Below are 21,626 nucleotides of genomic sequence, written 5' to 3' on the forward strand. Positions count from 1 at the left end.
TTTTTTTTTTTAAGATTCCACGTATAAGAGAGATCATTTGATATTTATCTTTCTCTGCCTGATTTATCTCACTTAGCATAATGCCCTCAAGGTCCATTCAGGTTGTGAGTTGCAAAATTCCATTCTTTTGAATGCCCGAATAATATTCCGGGGTGTGTGTGTGTGTTCATTTCAATTCTTTATGTATTAATCCACCCATGACACATAAGTCGTTTCCATATCTTGGCTATTGTAAATAACATTGTAATGGACATAGGGGTGCCTGTATCTTGCTGAGTTAGTGTCTTCATTTTCTTCAGATAAATACCCAGATGTGGAAATGCTGGATCATATGGTGCTTCTGTTTTTAGTATTTTGAGGAAAAATTATTTTTAATTTCATATTTTGTTTTATTGCAGATACTTTTGTACATTGTTTTAAATCCTTTTTGGAACAAAGTATGTGTGAGTGAGTAATGAGTACTGTCCTGAATATCTGTATAAACTTTGATAATTCCTTCCAAACTTGCCCTGGGGTATTTGCATGTGTTCTTCCCTGTTCTGAAAATGCAGCTCAGGATGGCCCGGCAGAAAGCACAACCTAAACCGGGCTGCAGGTGGCGCCGTGACAGTTTTGTCTAATCACCTGTTGCCTTTTTGGGGAGTGTGGGTGAAGCGGGGGACAGAGCATTTGCTGTACTTATTTCCATAAGAGACAGAGAGTCGTCTACATTTTATCCAGAATGAAATCAGCATAGTAGAGATCCATCAGTGAGCCGTGTGGCAAAGAACCTGACTCCATAACAAAGTCAGTCCTAAGAGGGAGGGAGTGGACCCTGCCCCTGCCCCACATTACGGCGCCCAGCGGCATCCGAGGATGAGGTTGGCCTGTGGAACATTTTATGGTAAAATAAAACAAACAAACAAAACAACAAGCAACTGGCAGATCCAAAAAAATCACTTGTAGCCTTGTTTTGCAGGAGGTGGGGGAAGCTTGCCCTTTTTTTTTTCTTTTTTAAGTTTTTATTGTTTTATTGACTTAGGGAGGGAGAGGGAGAGAGAGACAGAAACATCAATGATGAGAGACAATCACTGGTCGGCCGCCTCCTGCAGGCCCCCTGCTGGGGACTGAGCCCCAAGCCCGGCATGTGCCCCGACCGGGAATCAATCCGCGACCTCCTGGTTCACGGGTCAACGCTCAACCACTGAGCCACGCCGGCCGGGCACGGGGAAGCTTGCTTTTGATCCAAGTGCGGAGTTTCTTGGTCAAGAGTATGTAGACTCCAGGTTTCTTGGCGTCACCGCATTTACGGCCTCCAGAGACCAGCCCGCAGAAGTTGCCCCTGCAGACCAAGGGGCCGCCTGAGTCCCCCTGCAGAGGGGAAAAGGGGCAGACACTTGGAAGAAGCTCTTGAACATTTCCTACCACCAACTGCTGCTGACTCAAAAGGTGATTATCTGGGTCCTCAGTTCCTTTGAGTCCTGAAGACAGCCCCTTACTCAGAGTCTTATCTCTGCCCAGGGCTGTGGCTCTGCCTGTCTGTCTGTCTCTCCATGTTCCGGCCTGTCTAGGACAATGTATATATACACCCCTTGGTAATCAGTGGCTGTTGAACTTTATTCACCAAGAAAGGGGCAGGCATAAAGTTTGAAATAACTCACTGAAGTAAAAGGAATTTTTAAAATCGTGAATCTCATGTCGGTGTCATGGATCCGAAACCGAGCTGCAGGGAAGATTATTGTAGTAAATGTCCTATGGCAGGAGCTCTATCTTCTGTGTTATTTTTTCCCCTGTTTTTGCATCTTTATATGTTCAACATGGTGTTCTGCACACACACAACACTTCGTAAATACTTGCTCAATGAGCTGATTCTTGAGGACTCACTCTGACAACAAACCATGTGACGCGAACCTGTCAAGGAAAGTGACAGGGGTGCAGCCTTCCCCCCCCCCCCCCAGCTGCAGTACATGGTGCTCTGGTTGGCCCCAAAAATGTGGCTTAGGGCAGGGACTTTTAACCCGTGAGCTGCGAGAATTTGTAAACCATCCAACACCTGACTGTTTAGGCAGGGGCACTGGCCTCTCTTCCCTTAGATTGTCAAAAAAACGACAATACGAACACAACAATAGCTGTCAGGTGGGAATGAATCAGCATTATACCTATATTTTTTGTCAGATTGGCAAAAAAATATATATATTTTTGGTGTGTCACAGAATTTTAGTAATTGTGTGACATGAGATGAGGAAGGTTGAGAATGACTGGGTTAGGGGGTGGCGGTCTTGGGGCACCGCACCCACACATGACCCTGGAAATCATCATATCCTCTGCCCTATAACCACGTGTAGTATGATATGAATATTGCATTCAAGTTTTGGTAATCCATCCGCACTCCCTGTTGGTCACCTGTAACCATGAACACCTATTTTTTTCTATCTCAGGAAACAAGATTCTGAGAGAGAAAATCTCAGAATGACTGTTGTTCCTCTTGGTCAGACAGGCAACATGATTTAGGAGACACATACCATGTACTTGAGCTTTTTGCACTAGAGTTTTATAAGACCTCTTTATTAATTAATTTAAAAGGTGGCTCTCTTGCCCTGGCCAGTGTGGCTCAGTGGGTAGAATGTCGGCCTGGGCACCGGAGGGTCTAGGGTTTGATCCCCGGTCAGGGCCCTACCTGGGTTGCAGGTCCATCCCTGCGCCCGGTGGAGGGGGTGAGGGAGGCAACCCATCGATGTCTCTATCACATCAGTGTTTCTCTCTGTCTCCCCCACGCCCCTCCCTTCCACTCTTCTAAAATCAATGGAAAAAATAGTAAAAAAAAAAAAAAAAGGTGTCTCTGTTTTTGGAGAAGTTATCGTCTAATCACCACTAGCGACCTTTCCAAGGATGGGGCCCTCCGAGGGAGCCCGTAAAGGTCATCGGAAAGAGCCTCTGATGCTGACTCACTGACGTTTCATGAGCACGTTGCGTGCCGGGGCGGCCTCAGCATTCACACTGGAAGGTGAGAGGAGTCGCGGGCGCCCCCAGGACGGAGGGGCGCTCTGGGGATGTGGCCTGTGCCGTCGGTGCCTCCCTTCCTCGGTCCCGCAGCCTCGCCCGCAGCGGTGCGGGGACGCGCCCCCCAGGGGCAGGCCCTCACCTGGCAGGCATCCCGCTGGCCTTTGGCGTCTCCTGCGCACACCATGCCTTTAGTTATGATGGGCTGGTGGTTGTAGTAACTCGCACTGTTGCACAGCTCTCGGCTTATGACGGTCACGGTGACTTCTTGCAGGGTATCGGAGGGGCTTAAGAGTTCTGGGTTGGTGGCGCCCCAGCCGGTGACCTGGCACTTGGTTCCAGCTCTAATGTCCGTTTGGGGGCTTAGCTGGAGCGGCTGGACGTGACTGTTGAGTTTCGCAGCCGTGTGAAGCTGACAGGTCGAAAAGAAGATAAATGACCACCCCTCCCCAGCCGTGTCCTGCGATTGGCCTGTGCGGTGCCTGTGTGGTCCCCACCCCGGGGGCGCCCCCCTTCTTGAGTCTGCTCTGGGGGCAGCCCAGCTGCACCTGCGGCTGTTGCTCTGGGAGCGCGCTCCCCATTCCCCACAGAGCTCAGCGATGCTCGGGGGGAGCCTGCGCAGAGCAGGAATCCTGCCCCGGCTCCAGCAAACTGGCCTTTGCTCTGTGTTGGGTGGTTTTCTGTGGAATGACATCCGCAGGTCGTGACTCTGAGGGCTGGGCTGTTTCCTGCTGGATGGGACCCTTGAGTATGGTCTAGACTAAGTTTGGACGGGACTAAGTATGGTCTAGGCCACGCTGTAACTCACTGCCCTGTCCCTGCAGTCACTTGGTTGGCTCTGCTGGATAAATGACTTGGAATTTTCATCTGCTAACGATAAAAGCATCTGGGAAGAGGCTTGCAGGGTGGACCCCGGGCCTGCGGGGCTGCTTCCCTCCCACACGCGTGAGCACCAGCGTTGCTGTTTCTTGCAACTAGAGACAGCCCCGATGCGTTTGTGATAAATTCCCATTTCTTTTGAGGAGTCCCTGGAGTGGAATGGGCTCTTACAGACATGTCGCAGTCACCCTGGACATGAATGCCTTGTGGAGGCGACTTTACACCTGGGTGGTGCTGGGGGAGAATGCGGGGAACTGAAGGAGGCAGTGCCACCTACCTTCACCAGCATGACGTCGTTGGACTCGGGCTTTGATGCAAATCCTGGGGACGGTATGAACCTCACGATCTTGAACGTTTGTTTGGAGGCCTCCTTCTTTGCGAGAGAGTGTGCTCCTAAAACCACTTTGAAAGACGAGGCTTTGGTAAAACTAAAAAACCAAGAGAACAGAAGCAACGAAATGATTCCCAAGTGGGGAGGCGAGGCCGTGGAGACGTCAGATCCGTGCAGGGACAAGGCCGCCACGGCGCCCGGTCCAGGATCAGGTGGCGCGACAGGGCTCGGTGACCCGAGCGTGAATGGGTATCAAGGGGCAGCTGACCCACCTCCAACCCGCCCCTGCAGCCCCCGGCGAGGCAGATTCCGGGGGCTTGTTCCCTCTGCGGGAAACCCAGTGAAATCCTAATTCACTAACGTCAAGTGTACGACAAAACCACGTTAGTTTATACAAAACAAAAGAAATTCTATTTCTCAGGTTCGTGGGTTGAAATGGATACAAACCATTAAGTTTTCCATTCATTGAGATAAAATGTACATAACATAAAATTCTCAGTTCTGACCATTTTAAACGTACAGTCTGCGGCACGGAGTTTATACGGTTCGTCTGTCGCCACCATCCGTCTCCAGGACGTTTTCGCCGTCCCCGGGCTAAGTGTAGGAATAACTGAAGGCCACCCCGGCCGCGGGAGAAGGAAGGCCCAGTGCGGGGCTGTCAGATACGCTCCCACCTCCTGGCCCCTCGGAAAGACGATTTGGACAAGAAAGAAAACTGTCCTCAAGGTGGGACATCACTGCTGATTTGAAATGAGGACACTGTAGGGTCAGCAGGTGGACAAGCAGAGGGCGTGAGCTGGGGAGGAAACAACAGCTTTGCTTTGTTTCGTTCGTGTCTCCGGCCACGGGAGGTTCCAGCACCAGCCTTTCAGCAGAGCCACCGTGGGTCTGATTTACTGTACATTGGAGGAAATTACATTCACATCTAGTTATGAAAATGGAAACGGGATTTTGGAGAACCCGACGGCACCTCCGGGCCATGTGCCCACGACAAACCCGTCCCGTCAGCCTGCGACCTCAGGAAGCCACCACACGTCCTCTCTTGGAGCCAGGAGGGTTATAGGAAGAATTATATTTGCTTGTTGACATATAAATATTCACTGTCACTTGAAAAGGGGGTCGAGGCAGATTACAAAAAAAACCACCCCACCAGACATACAGGTGACTAAAGACTGATGCAATTAAAACGAGCACCGAAGCGCAGAGAAGGGAGGGGACGGCGGGCCGCGGGCGCTCTGGCGGGTGGCGCTGGGCCTGGCAGGAGGCGCCACTCTGGTCTCAACCAGAAGAGTTTACCTTGGGGATGCCAGCTCCCGTTTGTTGACAAGTTTGCCTGTTGCAAAATCAGGATGGGGGTGAAGTTTCTCAAAGGGGGGTGGATTGAATTTCCTGGGATTGACTCAAACTCAAGGTCAACAAACTCCCTCAGCCCAGAGCCTCGGAGGGAAGGACGATCGCAAGCCCCGGGGACGGGGATGGGTTCCAGCGGAGAGGCGGCACCCCGCGATTAGGCAGCGGGAGGGGCAGCGAGGGGGGCGCTTCAGACGAGGGGGGGGCGCTTCAGACGAGGGGGGGCGCTTCAGACGAGGGGGGGCGCTTCAGATGAGGGCGGGGCCGAGAGCACTTCCGCCCGGCCTCCATCCTTCACCAGTCTCCCCGGTGGGCTAATGCCTTTGAAATGTCGGGGCTCTTTCCGTCTCCACGGGGACACGTTAACCCTAAAAGCAACCCAGCGACCTCAGTGCTCCCCGAACTCTCCGTTTCGGATGGGCTGCAGCTGCGCCCTGTGGCACAGGGTCAGTGTCTGCTCAGGGGACACCTGCCGCACCCGGGGCCTAGGGTCCCACTTAGCAAACCCGGGCCTGAACTTGCAGAGGAGAAGGGACAACACCGGTTTGTACGGCTGTATGGCACCGGGTTTCTCCACGGGGGGGCTCGGGACCACCTCCTTCAGGATCACCTGGGGGTGTTTGTTTAAAATGCAGTTTCTGGGCCGCGCCCCGGACTTACTGGAACAGAATCACGTACAATTACAGACGGAGCAGAGCCAGTGTATGGCCTCCAGCCTGTCTTTGCATCTGCTGAAGACGCTCACGGGCATTGTCTGTACTTAACATGAGCTCACGGTCACCCTCCCGGGGTGGCTAAGGCCCATGGGCTGTGCATTCCTGACTCGTGAAAGGACCGCGTCTAAGCAGGGGAGGCCGGACCCAAACCCAGCTCCTGGGACTCCGTCCAGTGCATTTCCCATGGCACGTCTGGAAGCCTGTGCCCAGCCGTCTCGCACCTCCCAGCTCCTCTGCCAGTCTGCCTGGGCACCCGGCAGGGCCCCCTCTTGGGCCCACACCCCAGGTCTGACAGGGAAGGCAGGTCCCTATTCCTGGAGGTCTCTTTGGCGGACAAGACGAGGGAATGACTTGACTGCCAGAGAGGGGCCGTCACAGTCCTGTCCCTTCAACGTGATTAGACCATCAGGTTCGTTCCCCAGCGATGACCATGGGGGTGCAGATAACAGAACGTCAGGTGACATTCACTGGTCTACTGTGGTGTGCGGGGTTTGTGCTGAGCCTTCTGCATATTTTCTCTCACTTAAACCTCACAACAGCCCTGAGCGGAGCTATTAGATTATTACCATTTGGAGACAAGGACCCTGGGGCTCAGGTGAACGAACCAACTTGAGAAAGTCCCACAGAGAGTGGGATGCAGCTGCCGCCGGGCGAAAGCTCAGCCGCTTTGAATCTGGGCCTGAATTTTTAGCCACTCTGCCGGGAAGCCTGAGTGACTCAGGGTGCGGTGAGGCCACTAGGACGGGGTGCTGGGGTGGGGGTCCCAGCTGAGCACTGGCTGGCGGGTGAGGCCGGGCAGGTGCTCAGCGAGGGAGGCTCTGGAGGGGACTCGGGCAGGCAGTGGGCCGGAGCTGGTGAGAGCTTTGCTTCTGGTAAGTTACCAGTTTCCTTTTATAACTGGCATGGCGACTAATAAAAGAACCAAGAGACTAAGTGAGGAGCCACAGGGGCGGGTGGTGAGTGGGGCCCCAGGCCTGGCTCCCCCACCACTGACTGAGAGGGGGCCAGGGCTTAGTAAGCTGTCCCCACGGGACACACGGGGTACATTTGTGGGAAGCCACCACTGAACTGTTTCATAAATATTTGGAATTTCATAAAGCTCAATATTTTTCCAAGCCCCAATCCACCTAGAGTTTTACACCCAAGCGTCCCGTCTAGGACATTTGATCCACACATTTGGGAGCTCTTTAAACCCTAGCCATTTAAAGTGACATTTAGCAATTTAAACTCCAAGACCTCTTTTTCCTAATGTGTCAGTTTGGCAGTCCACCCCTACTGAGTCAAGTTCGCGTGGCAAACTTTTTTATTTTTTATTTTTCTGTTAATTCTCACTTGAGGGTATTTCTTTCCATTGATTTTCAAAAAGAGTGGAAAGGAGAGGAAGAGAGAGAGAGAGAGAAACATTAATGTAAGAGAGACACATGGATGGGTTGCCTCCCACATGCACTCTGACCAGGGCTGGGGACTGAACCTGCCACCCAGTTACATGCCCTTGTCGGGAATCGAACCCACAACACTTTGGTGTGCAGGCTGACGCACTAACCACTGAGCCACGTGGCAAAATTTAAAATTCAGCTTAATAATACCATTTACCTTCAGGTAGCACTTTGAGACTAGAAGGACTTCACATGCTGTGCGTTCAGCTCAGCAAAAAAAAAAATTTTTAAATCCCCCAATTTATTCCTTCCTTCTATTCAGCATTTACTGAAAATTTGCAAGAAGGGAAACTGTGTCTGGGGAGATTAGAGTCCATTTGTGAGAACCAAAGCACACTGGGGATGTGCCGATTCTGAACTGAATGAACATCTACTGATAATCACCCTCTGCCTCGCTCGTCCCCAGGGGACAAGGGCTGAGAGAGCAGACGTGATGGGGACACAGGGCGATTTCTATGACAGCAAGCGCCCCATTTGAAGGGAGCAGCCGTATGAAACTGGAAATCAGTGGCCCACTATTTAGAAATAAAACAAAAGTTCTCATGTTTCCAGGCTTCAGAATTTCTAGTTTGTGTTCAGTCTCATTAGCGGGGCAATGAAACGAAAACTTGGAAACATAGGGAAGCGAGTCAAGTCACGGGGTCATTTTGGTACAGCTGATGCCTGGAGAGAAAAGCGCGATGGCCCCGGGCTCCTATGTGAGCACTGTCATCCCGAAAGCAAAGGAGGCCCGTCTCTTCCTGGCTCGTTCAGGCGAGAAACGTGAGCAAGGAGACATACAAACAAAACATCAACCGCACAAAAACAGCCCCACCCCAGCGAGCAAACAAAACGCCACCAAATCTGCTCTCTGCTGCTTTTGTTTTGAGGTGGCTGCAGAATTACGAGAAGGGTTTGGACTTTTTTATTCTGGAGTAAGAGAATCATGGGCTGAAGTGGGATTCGAGAGGCTCTAGTCTGTCTCCAGAAAAGCTTTTATCCTAAGTGTCCCAGAGAAAGAATCTCTCTCTCTCTCTCTCTATATAAACCATCTGTAGCTTTTTTTCCCCACCTGGGAAGGTTGTTGCCCCTTACAGCTGTGATTTCCAAACTGTGGGCCTCCCTCTGGGCCGGGGAGTGGGGCACGGGAGCTAACGTAAGGGATCAAAAAATCCACTAGCAAAGCAGGTGCCTCTTCCTGCTACAGCTACTGCTACTACTGCTATGAATAATAACTGCCACTTATTTGTGCTTAATAGGTGCTAAGCATATTCAAAAATTTACATAGATATTATTTAATCCTCAAAACCCCACGAGGGAAGCAGTTACTTCCAGTGTTATTCCCCGACGGTAAAATGGGGAGGCGGAGGTGCAGACTCAGGTTGTCTGGTTTGCTCAGGAGCATCGGACCTGCTGCTTCCACTATTTCTGTGGCTGCTTCCCCGGCTTCCCACGCAGGGCTCGGGTTTGTCTCCTCATGCAGGGCTGGGGAACGTCCGGCCCACGGGCTGTAAGCGGCCCTCAAAATCATTGGGTCTGGCCCTACCAAGACAACCGCAGGTGGGCCTCGAAATTCAATAAATCTAGGAGCTTTTTTCATAGCTAATTTTTAAGTTGATAATTTTGTATGGCCTGGGAATGATGTTATAAATATCCAATTAGCCCTTGGCAGAAAAAAGGTTCCCCACCCCTGCGTGGCTTGGTGGGAAAGGTAGGCCCAGGGCAGAAAACATGGGTGCGTGGGAGGGTGAACAAACTCCACCGGGTGGCCAGCGGTCACGGAAGCTAACGGTGGGCAGGCGCCCTGGGCGCAGGGACGGCGCGGGGCTCACCTGTGGCGGCAGTGGGCCGCGGTCAGCACCCACTGTCGGTGGATCAGAACCCCTCCGCAAATGTGGTCACCGGCATACTGGAGGGAAGCCATAAACGGCCTGGAATGAGGTGTCACCTCTCTCCCTCCGATGACCTCCGTGCTGAAACCTGTGAGAGAAACCAAAAGATTGAACACAGAGGATCCAACAGATGATTTCATGTAATTCTCCTTTTTACGGGCACTAAATCATTTTCAAAGATTAAAAAACACACCCAGTCACCTGGCAGTTATGATTGTACTTAACAATTGTACATAATTGTAGATGAACAATTGGGTATAATTGCACACGAACAACTGTATAACACGTTACAGTTTAGAAACATAGGCGCTTTTGTGAAAAATCATCACAGTTACAATGTAACAATACAATCACTAGAAACCCATTTCACGCCTGCGTGGGGTAGGTACAGGGGATACTTACACTTGGGAGTCAGATAAGCCCCGGCTATTAGGAAAAACAGAGAAAACGTGGTCATTTTTGTCGCTTCGATTTGAGGGCCCCAGATGAAGCGCTCTGACCGTTTAGGTGAAGGAAGAAGGTTCTGAAAAGGAGGTTTCAGTCTTGCAGGCTTTAACTTGCTCACCACAAGTCTTCTAGGGGGAAGAGTTTTCACACCTACATTTAGGGGGGTGTATCTGTTTGGGGCATTTCAGATCTCTGCTTTTAGCACTTTTTGGGGAGTTACATGTGCAATAAAGAATTCGATTCCAGACTGAACCACCTTCAATATTTGCATGAGTACTCATGTTATAAATGGTGAAGGAATAAAAAACATCCACCCCCTAAGACCTTAATAAAGCTGCAGAGAGTGTTCAAAGATGTTCATTGCCCTAAAGCAATGCTGACTATTTTTCCCGGCAGAAACGGTGCCTCTCCTAGTTAGCTTCTCCCTAGCTCGCATTTGGACATAGATTTATCATGAAGGGAGACACAGAACCTCGTACAAATCACGGTCCTGTTGCCACACGGCTTCGCCAGAGCCCAAACATCCTCCAGGAAAACCCATGTGCTTCGTAGCAAACTTGCCCCTAGTCCTGCCGTCTTCTCTAGATTTGACTGAATGCGGTTCAATTTCAGCTACATTTTTGGAAGATTTCATCATGTTACTAAAGGGGAACATTGGCACCATATTTTTAATTCCAAGTCTCTCTTTTACTCACTTTTAATTGCAAATGACCGTGTGTTTATCCAGGGCTTGAACGAGAATATCTTTTAAACATCAAGGACTTGTTCTGCCCCCACATCTTCCCCAGGAACGGATGGGAGCACGTCCCCGGGCCCCCTCCCTGCGAAAGCCGCCAGACCTCACAGGCCATGTGAGCCCGTTTTTCCTGGGCGCTGGGTGCCGTGCAGATGTTACAAAATCAGTACAAGCAAACAGATCAGGCACCAAGGACCGAATTACTTTTCCGAAACACTGACCAACTTGAATTAACAGATCTTACTTTCCTTTTTCTAAGATTTAAGTATCCTATTTTTTTTTTTTTTGTAAAGGAGAATTGAAATTCAGGGCTATCGTGCTTGCCAGATTGCAAGAGACTCCCACCAAATTGTTGTTTTCTAGCTTAAGACAGTGGGAATAATCAGTGTTATAGTTATTTATTATACATTATAAGTTACTAATATAAATACCTTATTTCCAAAATTCTTCTTACATGATCATTATATATTTTCGTGCCTGATGTCTGTGAGGAAGGAAGAGCAACGATTGCATCTATGTTACAGATGAAGAAACAGGCTCAGGGAGGCTAAGCTATTTGCCTAACGCTGCACAGCATGCAACCTGGAGACCGAATCATTTCAACCTGACCTGAAATAACTTGTCTGCTAACAAATCCACAACCAGAGCACAGCATTTGAGAAAATATCCTGTTTTCACTTCACAGGGACGTGGCCACAGTGAAGGGTTCCTGCATATTAATGAAATAAGCAGAATTAGCAAAACTTCCTGCCGAGAGACCTGCGGGTGAGAAGAGGAGGAGCCTGATTAAGGAAAAGCACAAACTTAATAAACCAAACTTGTTAGTTGCAGCCAAATGAACCCTGTAATTTTCAAGTCATCTCTGTCTCTGTTGAGGCACCGCTTCCCCAAGCTGTGGGGGGGACAGAAGCTGCCTGGTCCTTGGCTTCCCAGGGATGTAGGTGGCGGGTGACAGGCGGAGGTGACATGAATGACCAGGGAGAAGTGGGCAGCGTGAAAGACAGAGCTGCATTTTTGGCGGGGCCAGCAGGGGGGCGAGGGGGGAGGGCAGGGGGTGAAAAAAACGCCTTCCAGCTGCTTAGTTTTGAGAAAAGCCACATGGCTTTTCGCACATTGCTAAGCATCTTCAACGGCAGTTGCAGGGAGGTGACCGTCATTAGTCTTGCTCTGCGGGTAGAGGCTGGCTGGGGATGACCCAGCTGGCAGGTGGCAGTCAGGTTTTAAGCCCTTGTGTGCTGGCTCCAGGCCCCTGGGGCTTAGATGGGGGGCTCCCGAGGGGAGCCGGGAGCCCGGGGAGGGATTTGGCCGTGCGCACTGCACTCAGACCTGGGTGAGATTTAGTTCACTTGGATGGACAGTCTCATAAATCTTCCTCGTAGCTGACCTGGAAAATTCTGAGAATCACGTTGGGTTACAGCACCGAGTTCTTTGGTTTTGGCTTTTGGCGGATGCATCGGTGAATAGCATCATTTGTTATTACACCGAGGAAGCTGGACAGAGAACAGGGGCCGTGTAACACGACCAGCGGCCGGTCCCCCTCATTCCTGTGGAGTCTGCTTGCTGCAGGGGAGCGTGTTTGCTTTGGACGGCTCCGCAGCAGCAGCCTGCCGGGCGAGCAGGAGCGGGGCTGGGCCTGGGGTGGGCCGGCTTCCAGTGTCCCGGCCTTGCCGCTCTTTGCTGGGTGGCGTTCAACCGTCCTTATTAGCAGCTCTTAGGGATGCTGTTTTGGGGTGTTTTCCTCCCTCCCTCCTCTCTCTCAACCCTCCTGTGTTTCAGGAGACCATTAGAGAACAGCCATCTGGAAGCTCCGAAGGCCACGTGAGGTTCTCTCCCCGGGGCTGCCTTCCTTTCCCAGCCCGGACACCTGCTTACTGCGTGTGACAGCCACGCCCTCCAAAGCCCTGTGACTCAGAACGGCCCCCAGCCCTGAGCACGTCTCTGACCTGCTCATTACCCACCTGGGGCAAGATGATGCCTGAGACTGAGAGTCAGAGTTTAGAGGCTGTTACAGCACTTTTCTGATTTGTTTTATTTAATGAAATATAATTTAATGTCAGTTCAATCTGATCATAAAATAGGGCATGCATTTTGCCTGCCTATGTTTTTAGTTTAACTTTTCTATTCATTTGTGCTGTATAAAATTATCAGTCCACAATGGACTGAAACTAGAATCAAACAAATTAACAAGCAAAACCCCCACACATGCCCAGGCTTCCCCACGAGTAGTCTGAGCCCAGCTCTGTGGGCTCCGCTGCAAAGCAGATGTCTTTCAAGCCCTCCTGTCTCTTCCTTCTCAGCCTTTGAGAAAATTTCCCAACACCAAGGTTTCCAAGACTCTTGGGGTTGTCCCGGCCTCCCCAGCCCCAGGCACTTGAGATCAGAATTTGGCAGAATTCCCCTGGGTTCTTCCTTTATTGCCACTGACTTCTAGGCCTTGGTTTCTGTCCAGTCACGATTTAACTAATTTGATAAATGAATCTTCTGATAATTATGGTGAAACTATGGCAGCTTTGAAAACTGGAGTGAGGAGTGCTGTTGGGGTGCTGTAGATGACACTATGTCCAAAGGGAACAAGAAAATATAAATCCTACTTCGGATTATAATCATACCTCCCAGGAGTTCCTTAAAATGGGTAAGCTTGAGAGCAGATGGCAAAGGGAAGCAAAGTCCCCTTGACTCGGACCTGGGGCTTTGGCCTTGACCCCAGTCCAGGAGGCTTGGTCAGCTGGGCTGGGGCTGTGGCACACTGGCTTTTCCTTAGGTACTTAAATTTTTTTTTTTTAATCCTCGGGCAAGGATATTTTTTCCATTGCTTTTCAGAGGAAGTGTAAGGGAGGGAGAGGGGAGAGGGAGAGAGAGAGAGAAGCATTGGTGTGAGAGAGACACATCAATTGGTTGCCTCCTGCACGAGCCCCAACCAGGGCCAGGGATCCAGCCTGCAACTGAGGTACCTGCCCTTGGCCGGGAATCAAACCCGAGACCCTTCAGGCTGCTGGCCGGTGCTCTAACACTGAGCAACACCGGCCAGGGCTACTTAAATTTAAATACTCCAGAGAACTGCTCTATGACCCCCCTTAGTAGACGATGGCGGTGATGATGGAATGGAGGAAAATCTGTGGTATCTTCTCCCATCTTAACTTTTAATCAGAACATATTTTGCAGATTAATTATCTCCTTTGATCACACGTGAATATGTTTCCTACCCACCGTGGCTGAGTTAAGTAGCTCACGAGTCCTTTACCCCTCTCCAGTGAACAATGAAATGACGGCAGTGGGTGGGGGCGTAGGGGTGAGCGCGGGTCTTGGCATAGGGAGTAACCGCAGGAAAACACCTCGGGGAGTCGGCAAGTGGGGCTTCCCGGTACCTGTGGACCTGGCCGCCTGCTCGGACAATCTCCCCTCAGCCGTCCTCTGTGCCAGGTCTTCTCTTTCTGTCCCCTCAGGGTGGCTTTCGATGCTCACTTTCACAGGGTGGGGCTGTTACGGGGGATGGGGGAAGTTCCACATGGGGTGGTCCCTGTGATGTCACCGGACCCAGGCAGACTCACACTGTCTGCGAGATTGTCCTGAAAGATTTACACATGTGGAAACCCTTCCAACAGGGACGGCGGCCAAGGGAAGGCTTATAGGCCTGACCTCTGTCCCGAGCAAGAGGCTCGTGGGGACATGGGCCTTGCACAGAGGAAGTGACGACTGGGATGAGCCGAGTGGGGCTTTGAGGAGATAACAGGGGTCAATGTGTAGGTCAAGGGAGAGAAGCCAGGGAAAGAGCCCGGTGATAAAGACCAGAAGGCAAGTGAAGTAGGAAGGGAAGGAAGGAATGCACAGTGCGGAGGAAATTTCCAGAGGACCAATCAGTCGAGGATGGGAGGCCACAGAGTGGGACCTGCCGTTCACATCGAACATCTCAGACACCGGGATACGTCCCAAGCCAAACACATCACCTTTTTAATTATAGGAACAGATCTGTTAAATAGAATGATCTTGTCATATTGAGAGCAATTCGGTTGTTTAAACTAATCAGAATGTCTTCATATAATAAAGTCACGGAAGGTAAATGAGTAGGTATTTCAAAGGGGGTGGTGGTCAGGTTGTTTAATGGGGGAAACAGTAAATGCTATGGCCAAGCTGGGGCTCAATAAACCAATCTATTCAGGGTTCCTTAATTTTTCATTTACAATGAATTCAAGTGGAAATTGTCACACAGCTCTAAGTATGATAGAAACTCTTTTTCCAAAGGCTGATGATTGATAAAATATCGCACACACACACCTGCATATCAGCCCACCCCAAAACCACTGATTCCTGATTCCCGTTCTACTCTTCATTACGAATATATTCCAGGTGGATCAAAGATTTTCTAAGAAAAAAAAGAAATCGTTATAAACACTAAATAAAATAGTAAATTAAAAATAACGTTTGAGAGAGGAAGGCATAAGGGAAACTGCCAATAAGTTAGAATATATAAAACACCGTAGGCAATGGCCAAAGACATATGATGAAATGTTTGTCATTTGCATTGAAAAACATCCCCCCAAAAGATAATATCTTTTAATATATGAAGCGCTCTTACAGATCAATAAAAAAGATGATAATAATAAATAAGCTTGATGATAAATCAATATAAGTGTAAGTAAAACAATACTTTTGTTAAATTTCCTCATTAGGAACCTAGCATATAAATTAAAAAATCTTGGTGATTACAGCATAGAAAATAACGTTTCAAATTTTTGTAAGTCTTAGTAAGTATAAGTCTGATGCATGAATAATGCATGTATAGCAGGTGCCGATAAACAGACCACCAAGCTGAGAAGAGAGAAATCGGCAAAAGCAGGGTCTAAAGTCTGATTGTTGGTTGATGGGTCGGTTGCTGGGTTTTAGCAACAGTGTAATTACCATGCTGATTCTTCTAGATCTTGCACTTAATTCACTTCTTCTTCTCTCCAAAGTCCCAAACGCGCACTTGTGCTCTCGAGCGGAATTTCAGGTCGCTGGCTTTCTTGCAGGGCAGCCGCGGGCCCTCTTCCTGGCGCATCCGCGCTCTTTCTGGTCTGAGGGGAGCAGTCGAGGTGACGAGGCCCACGGGTCAGTCCCGGGTTCCCTGCTCCCTGCCTGTCCCCTGGGCGGCCGCCCGACCCCAGGCTGCTCTCCTCCGATCCGGCTCAGAGAGGCCTGGAGAGGACCCTGGGGCTGGCCCACCGGCTCCAGGGTGGGGTGTTCGCTGAACCCTAGAAATGCGTTCACTCGTGTCCTGTTCATTCTCCTAGATCACTGGCCACAGTAACCTTCCGGACTTTCTCCATCCTTCCCAGGCCCCCATTTCCCACCTCACTGGACCCGTCAGTGCACCTTCTCTGCTCGCGCCGAAGGCCACCTCTGTCCATCTGACTGCTCCTCCTTCCTTCCTGGCCAAGTGGGGACACCTTCACAGAGGCTACCTTTGCTCTTTCATCATCTGCCAGAGACTTCATCTTTTATTTTTTATTTTTTTTATTTTTTTATTTTTAAATATATCTTTATTGACTTCAGAGAGAAGAAAGGAGAGGGAGAGAGAGAGAGAAACATCAATGATGAGAGAGTCATTGATCGGCTAGCCTGCAACTCGGGCATGTGCCCTGACCGGGAATCGAACCCTGATCTGCTGGATCCTAGGTCAACACTCAACCGCTGAGCCACGCCCAGCTGGGCGACTTAATCTTTTAATCGTTTCTAATACAGCAGCTTGAATTTCTGCATCTTCACTAGCTCATTCCTTCGGAAATCACCCACCCATCCCTACATTACTTTTGTATGCAAGCGTTTCTTTTCACAGAGCACATCAGGGGACCTGGGTCCCACAAAACTCGTGGTGGGAAGACTACGTCTTCCAGGTTTCCACCTTGACCTCTCTTTGTGGTATCGCTCCAGCAACTTTCCGGTCTCCTGCTCCTCTCCAGCTCCCGACTGGAAAGGAACAGCTTATTCCTACTCACCCCGGTGTCTTCCAGGCACTCACTCTATTCGACGCCTGTAGGAAATGCCACCGTCTCCAAGAATTGTGTCCTGATCATTCCAGGTGGAGGTCCTTTTTCCCTCTTGCAAACAGAAGAGAAACTCTTAGAAGTAATAGTTAACATCTTGCTTGATATTATCACGCTATGGATCCTCCCTGTGGGTGGATTTCAGGGTCTCACACCTTTTCCATAACCACGCTTTAGCCTATTAATCGCTGAGATTGTTAGCTTCTGGAGGACTTTGTACCAGAAGGATGTTCCAGCTGCAAGGAACAGAAAACCCAGCCCGGAGGGACTCCGACAACAAGGACACTCACTTTCTCAAAGCTCCCTGGACGGCACTGGGGCTGATTAATTCAGCAGCTCAGTGTTACCACCAGGGGGGCATCCTCGGCCCTCGTGCTCACTAACCTCTGGGTCCCAGACGGCACACCTGGTTCCGACAAGGCCCAAGGGGAAGCTCCCGTACACGGCGCTCCCCGTGGGTGGATTTCAGGGTCTCAGGCCTTTTCCACAGCCACGCTCGCACCTCTCCCCGCCCCCATCTCACTGGGCAGAACAAGGCCGCCTGCCTTCCTGAAGCCAACCACTGTCCGGGGGCGTCCCCGTGGACTGGCTCAGACACGTCCGCCAAGCTGGCGTTGGTCATTTTCGAGGGGGACAGAGATGTGAACGAAAGAGGGGCTCCGTCAGCGAGGCGGGGATGGGCAGGCGTGGGCGAAGGCGTCTCTCCTGCTCAGCTCCCCGCAGAGTCGGCTGCGCTTTCGATGGATTTGCTGCGAGAGTAAGAGGATGGGTAGAGCTTGTGCCAAGTAACGTGCCTCGTCGAGATTTCATGCCTTGGCCAGTGTGGCTCAGTGGCTGGGGTGTCGGCCCGCGGCCCAGAGGGTCACAGGGTTGATTCCCGGTCCAGGGCACGCACCTGGGCTGCAGGTTCCTGCACCGGGCGGGGCGCAGGCAGGAGGCAACCAGCTGGCGTGTTTCCCTCACATGGAGGTTTCTCTCCACCCCCCTTCCACTCTCTCTAGAAATCGATGCAGAAAATGGCCTCAGGAGAGGATTTAAAAAAAAAAAAAAATTTATAACTTGTGACTCATTTACTCCCTTTTCTGACATTCTAGGAGGAAAATTAAAAATTTACGTTATAAGGAAGAGTATTCATAGGCGACATTCCCAGTTGCTAATTCTATATTTGAAATATTAAGCCCCCCCCCCCGCACTCTTTGCACCAGTAATAAATACCAGGAACCAGGAATATAATAGGGCCGTTTTGAGTAAATGTCTCCAAGGGAATTCACAGTGATAAAATCAAAATAACATAAAATAAGTTCTAAATTAAGGTTTTCATTGTTTTCGCCAACAAAATTTTAATGTTGGGAAGCTCCTTTTGCTTTTCCCTCGCGTTCAAGATAGCAACCATATTTCACTGTCAGTGACTTGATGCCAATAGTTGAATCAGTCTGTATTTTAATTTAGTATTTCCTCCAGACATTCTTTGAACATGTGTCAACAGGAAAGAACATGTTTCAAAACCCACTTCTGCTCATTTCTCCCCTTAATAAACAAAATGAAGTTTCAATGTGCCTTAGCTCTCCCTAAGCCGTCTGAAAATTTCCCCCCAAACCCCTGAACTATCAGAGCTGATCAAGACCAAATTCCGAAGCAGGTGACATGAACTGTGGGGACCCTTCGGGTTCACGCTCACGACCCCTGTTTCTCTTAACCTTCCTCACCTGCAAGGACCTGTTGTCAGCAGACACCCGCCAGTGTCCCAGCTCGGCACTTGCAGTGCACTCGCACTGATATGTTCATTCTCATGTGTGTTTTTTAAATAATAAAAAATAAGTAATAGAAAATGACAATAATGAAATAATAAGAAACTCTAAAGATTAGAGGAAGGGTCTCTACTGCTGAGCTGCCAGGCACGGGGACAGGGAGGGCGGGAGTTTGGGTGGAGAACGTTCCCTGTTCGGGTTAAGTCACACCCTGTAGTGTCACCTACAACAGCTGGCTCTCGAAACAATGTCTCATTTTTGCATATTGCCGGGTAGTTGACAAGCCCGGGGGTGTTTAAACTGTCACACGAAAGTGCTAGGACACATGTATTTCTACCCGACGTGTGTGTAGAGGTGGCCAGAGAAATACTTTAAAGTTTGGATTCCAATCAGAGAGTGCTCTTCTCACTAGAATGAGTTTAAACACTTCTCTGAAGGAACAAAGAACACACACAGTGATACACTCACACACACACAGAGACACACACAGATATACACACAGGCACACACAGGCACACACAGACACATACACACGGACACACAGGCACACACACAGGCACACACACAGGCACACAGACACATACACACAGACACACACAGATATACACACAGGCACACACAGGCACACACAGACACACACAGGGACACACAGGCACATAGACACACACACAGGCACACACACAGGCACACAGACACACATACACACATACACAGACACACAGACACACACACAGGCACACAGACACACATATAGGCACACACAGGCACACACAGACACATACACACAGACACACAGACACACACACAGGCACACACAGACACATACACACATACACACAGGCACACACAGACACATACACACAGACACACAGACACACACACAGGCACACACAGACACACACAGGGACACACAGGCACATAGACACACACACAGGCACACACACAGGCACACAGACACACATACACACATACACAGACACACAGACACACACACAGGCACACAGACACACATATAGGCACACACAGGCACACACAGACACATACACACAGACACACAGACACACACACAGGCACACACAGACACATACACACAGGCACACAGACACACACACAGGCACACACACAGGCACACAGACACACATACACAGACACACAGACACACACAGGGACACACAGGCACACACAGACACACAGACACACACACAGGCACACACAGGGACACACAGGCACACAGACACACACACAGGCACACACACAGGCACACAGACACACACACAGACACACACAGACACACACAGGCACACACACAGGCACACAGGCACACACACAGGCACACACACAGGCACACAGACACACACACAGGCACACAGACACACACACAGGCACACACACAGGCACACAGACACACACACAGACACACACAGACACACACAGGCACACAGGCACACACACAGGCACACACAGGGACACACAGGCACACAGACACACACACAGGCACACACACAGGCACACAGACACACACACAGACACACACAGGCACACACACAGGCACACAGGCACACACACAGGCACACACACAGGCACACAGACACACACACAGACACACACAGACACACACAGGCACACACACAGGCACACAGGCACACACACAGGCACACACACAGGCACACAGACACACACACAGGCACACAGACACACACACAGGCACACACACAGGCACACAGACACACACACAGACACACACAGACACACACAGGCACACAGGCACACACACAGGCACACACAGGGACACACAGGCACACAGACACACACACAGGCACACACACAGGCACACAGACACACACACAGACACACACAGGCACACACACAGGCACACAGGCACACACACAGGCACACACACAGGCACACAGACACACACACAGGCACACACACAGGCACACAGACACACACATAGGCACACACACAGGCACACAGACACACACACAGGCACACACACAGGCACACAGACACACACACAGGCACACACACAGGCACACAGACACACACACAGACACACACAGACACACACAGACACACACAGGCACACAGGCACATACACAGGCACACACACAGGCACACAGACACACATACACAGGCACACAGACACACACACAGGCACACACACAGGCACACAGACACACACACAGGCACACAGACACACATACAGGCACACACAGGCACACACAGACATAGACACACACACACACACGGAAGCCATTCCCACGTAACAGGCAGCGATACAGGCAGCCAGGCAGTGGGGTGGCATGTTGTTAGGGAACAAGGCCCTCCTCTGAGTGCCACTTCCCTTGCGTTACTAACTGCCAGACACCTGCTGTAGCAACAACGTCTCTGCGGTCAGAAGTCTTAGAAAAGCGTCCTTATGACAGGATCCAAGCCAGCACCAGGTGACAGTGTGCGGGGACCCACCCAGCCAGACGCTGGCCGTGGGACCCAAGTCAGAGTCCAGAGGGGGCTACAGGGTGGGGGGCCCTGAGCAACTCCTCGTCCAGGGGACGGGGGCACCGTCCCGGCAGGCCCCTCAGCCCCCCAGGCGCCCGCACACCCTTCCTCGTTTGTTCCCAGGCGTTCACCCCAGATGTTCTGGGAAGGTGTCAGACGGGATCCAAGCAGCCAAGAGCCCGTGATGAGAAAGGCTCCGCGCAGCCAAATGACCAGCCTCTTGGACACAAGGGTCAGGAAAGAGGATGTCAAACCTCAGAGTCAAAAACCAACATATGCTAAACCTATATTTTATTTAAAAGACAGTTTTCTGGAGGAAATCTCTTCATTTGGAAGTTTTAAAGTAGCAATAATAGCCATTGGCAGCAATTGGCATCTCAAACTGTATTTTTAAGTTATTAAATGAAGACGACTCTTCCAATGGGAAAACAAGGAATGAGAGGAGTAGGCAGCCAGATCTGGCCAGAAGTATCGGAGGGAAGCCAAGTCTCCCCAGCAATTCAGCCACAAAGGCTCAGCCCCTGCTGAATTCATTTCGTAGACAGAGAATCAGGTCCTGGACCCCAAACAAGATCAACACAAAACCCACACGGGGGGTGTGGGCAGTGTTGGGA

At 50.5% G+C, this 21,626-nt stretch overlaps 1 protein-coding gene across 1 annotated transcript; it reads right to left on the minus strand.

The window, feature by feature from the left end:
• Positions 1–1,176: 1,176 nt before the first annotated feature.
• GZMK (granzyme K) lies at positions 1,177–10,019 on the minus strand. The gene is made up of 5 exons (XM_016199809.2): positions 9,965–10,019; positions 9,503–9,650; positions 4,136–4,286; positions 3,122–3,391; positions 1,177–1,350 (listed from the first exon to the last, which is right to left on the minus strand). The coding sequence occupies exons 1-5, from the start codon at positions 10,017–10,019 to the stop codon at positions 1,177–1,179; spliced, it is 798 nt and encodes a 265-aa protein (XP_016055295.2).
• Positions 10,020–21,626: the final 11,607 nt, after the last annotated feature.

This window comes from Miniopterus natalensis, chromosome 3, assembly GCF_054644295.1.
Source record: "Miniopterus natalensis isolate mMinNat1 chromosome 3, mMinNat1.hap1, whole genome shotgun sequence".
Classification (NCBI taxonomy): domain Eukaryota; kingdom Metazoa; phylum Chordata; class Mammalia; order Chiroptera; family Miniopteridae; genus Miniopterus; species Miniopterus natalensis.

Bases quoted from the DNA above. Each gene is read 5' to 3' on its own strand.
- GZMK (XM_016199809.2), bottom strand. From the start codon at position 10,019: ATGACCACGTTTTCTCTGTTTTTCCTAATAGCCGGGGCTTATCTGACT. The intron at 4,287-9,502 runs GTGAGCCCCGCG...TTGGTTTTTTAG, and splicing joins GCGGCCCACTGCCGCCACAG to TTTTACCAAAGCCTCGTCTT. The intron at 1,351-3,121 runs GTGAGGGCCTGC...TCCCCTCTGCAG, and splicing joins GCCAGCGGGATGCCTGCCAG to GGGGACTCAGGCGGCCCCTT.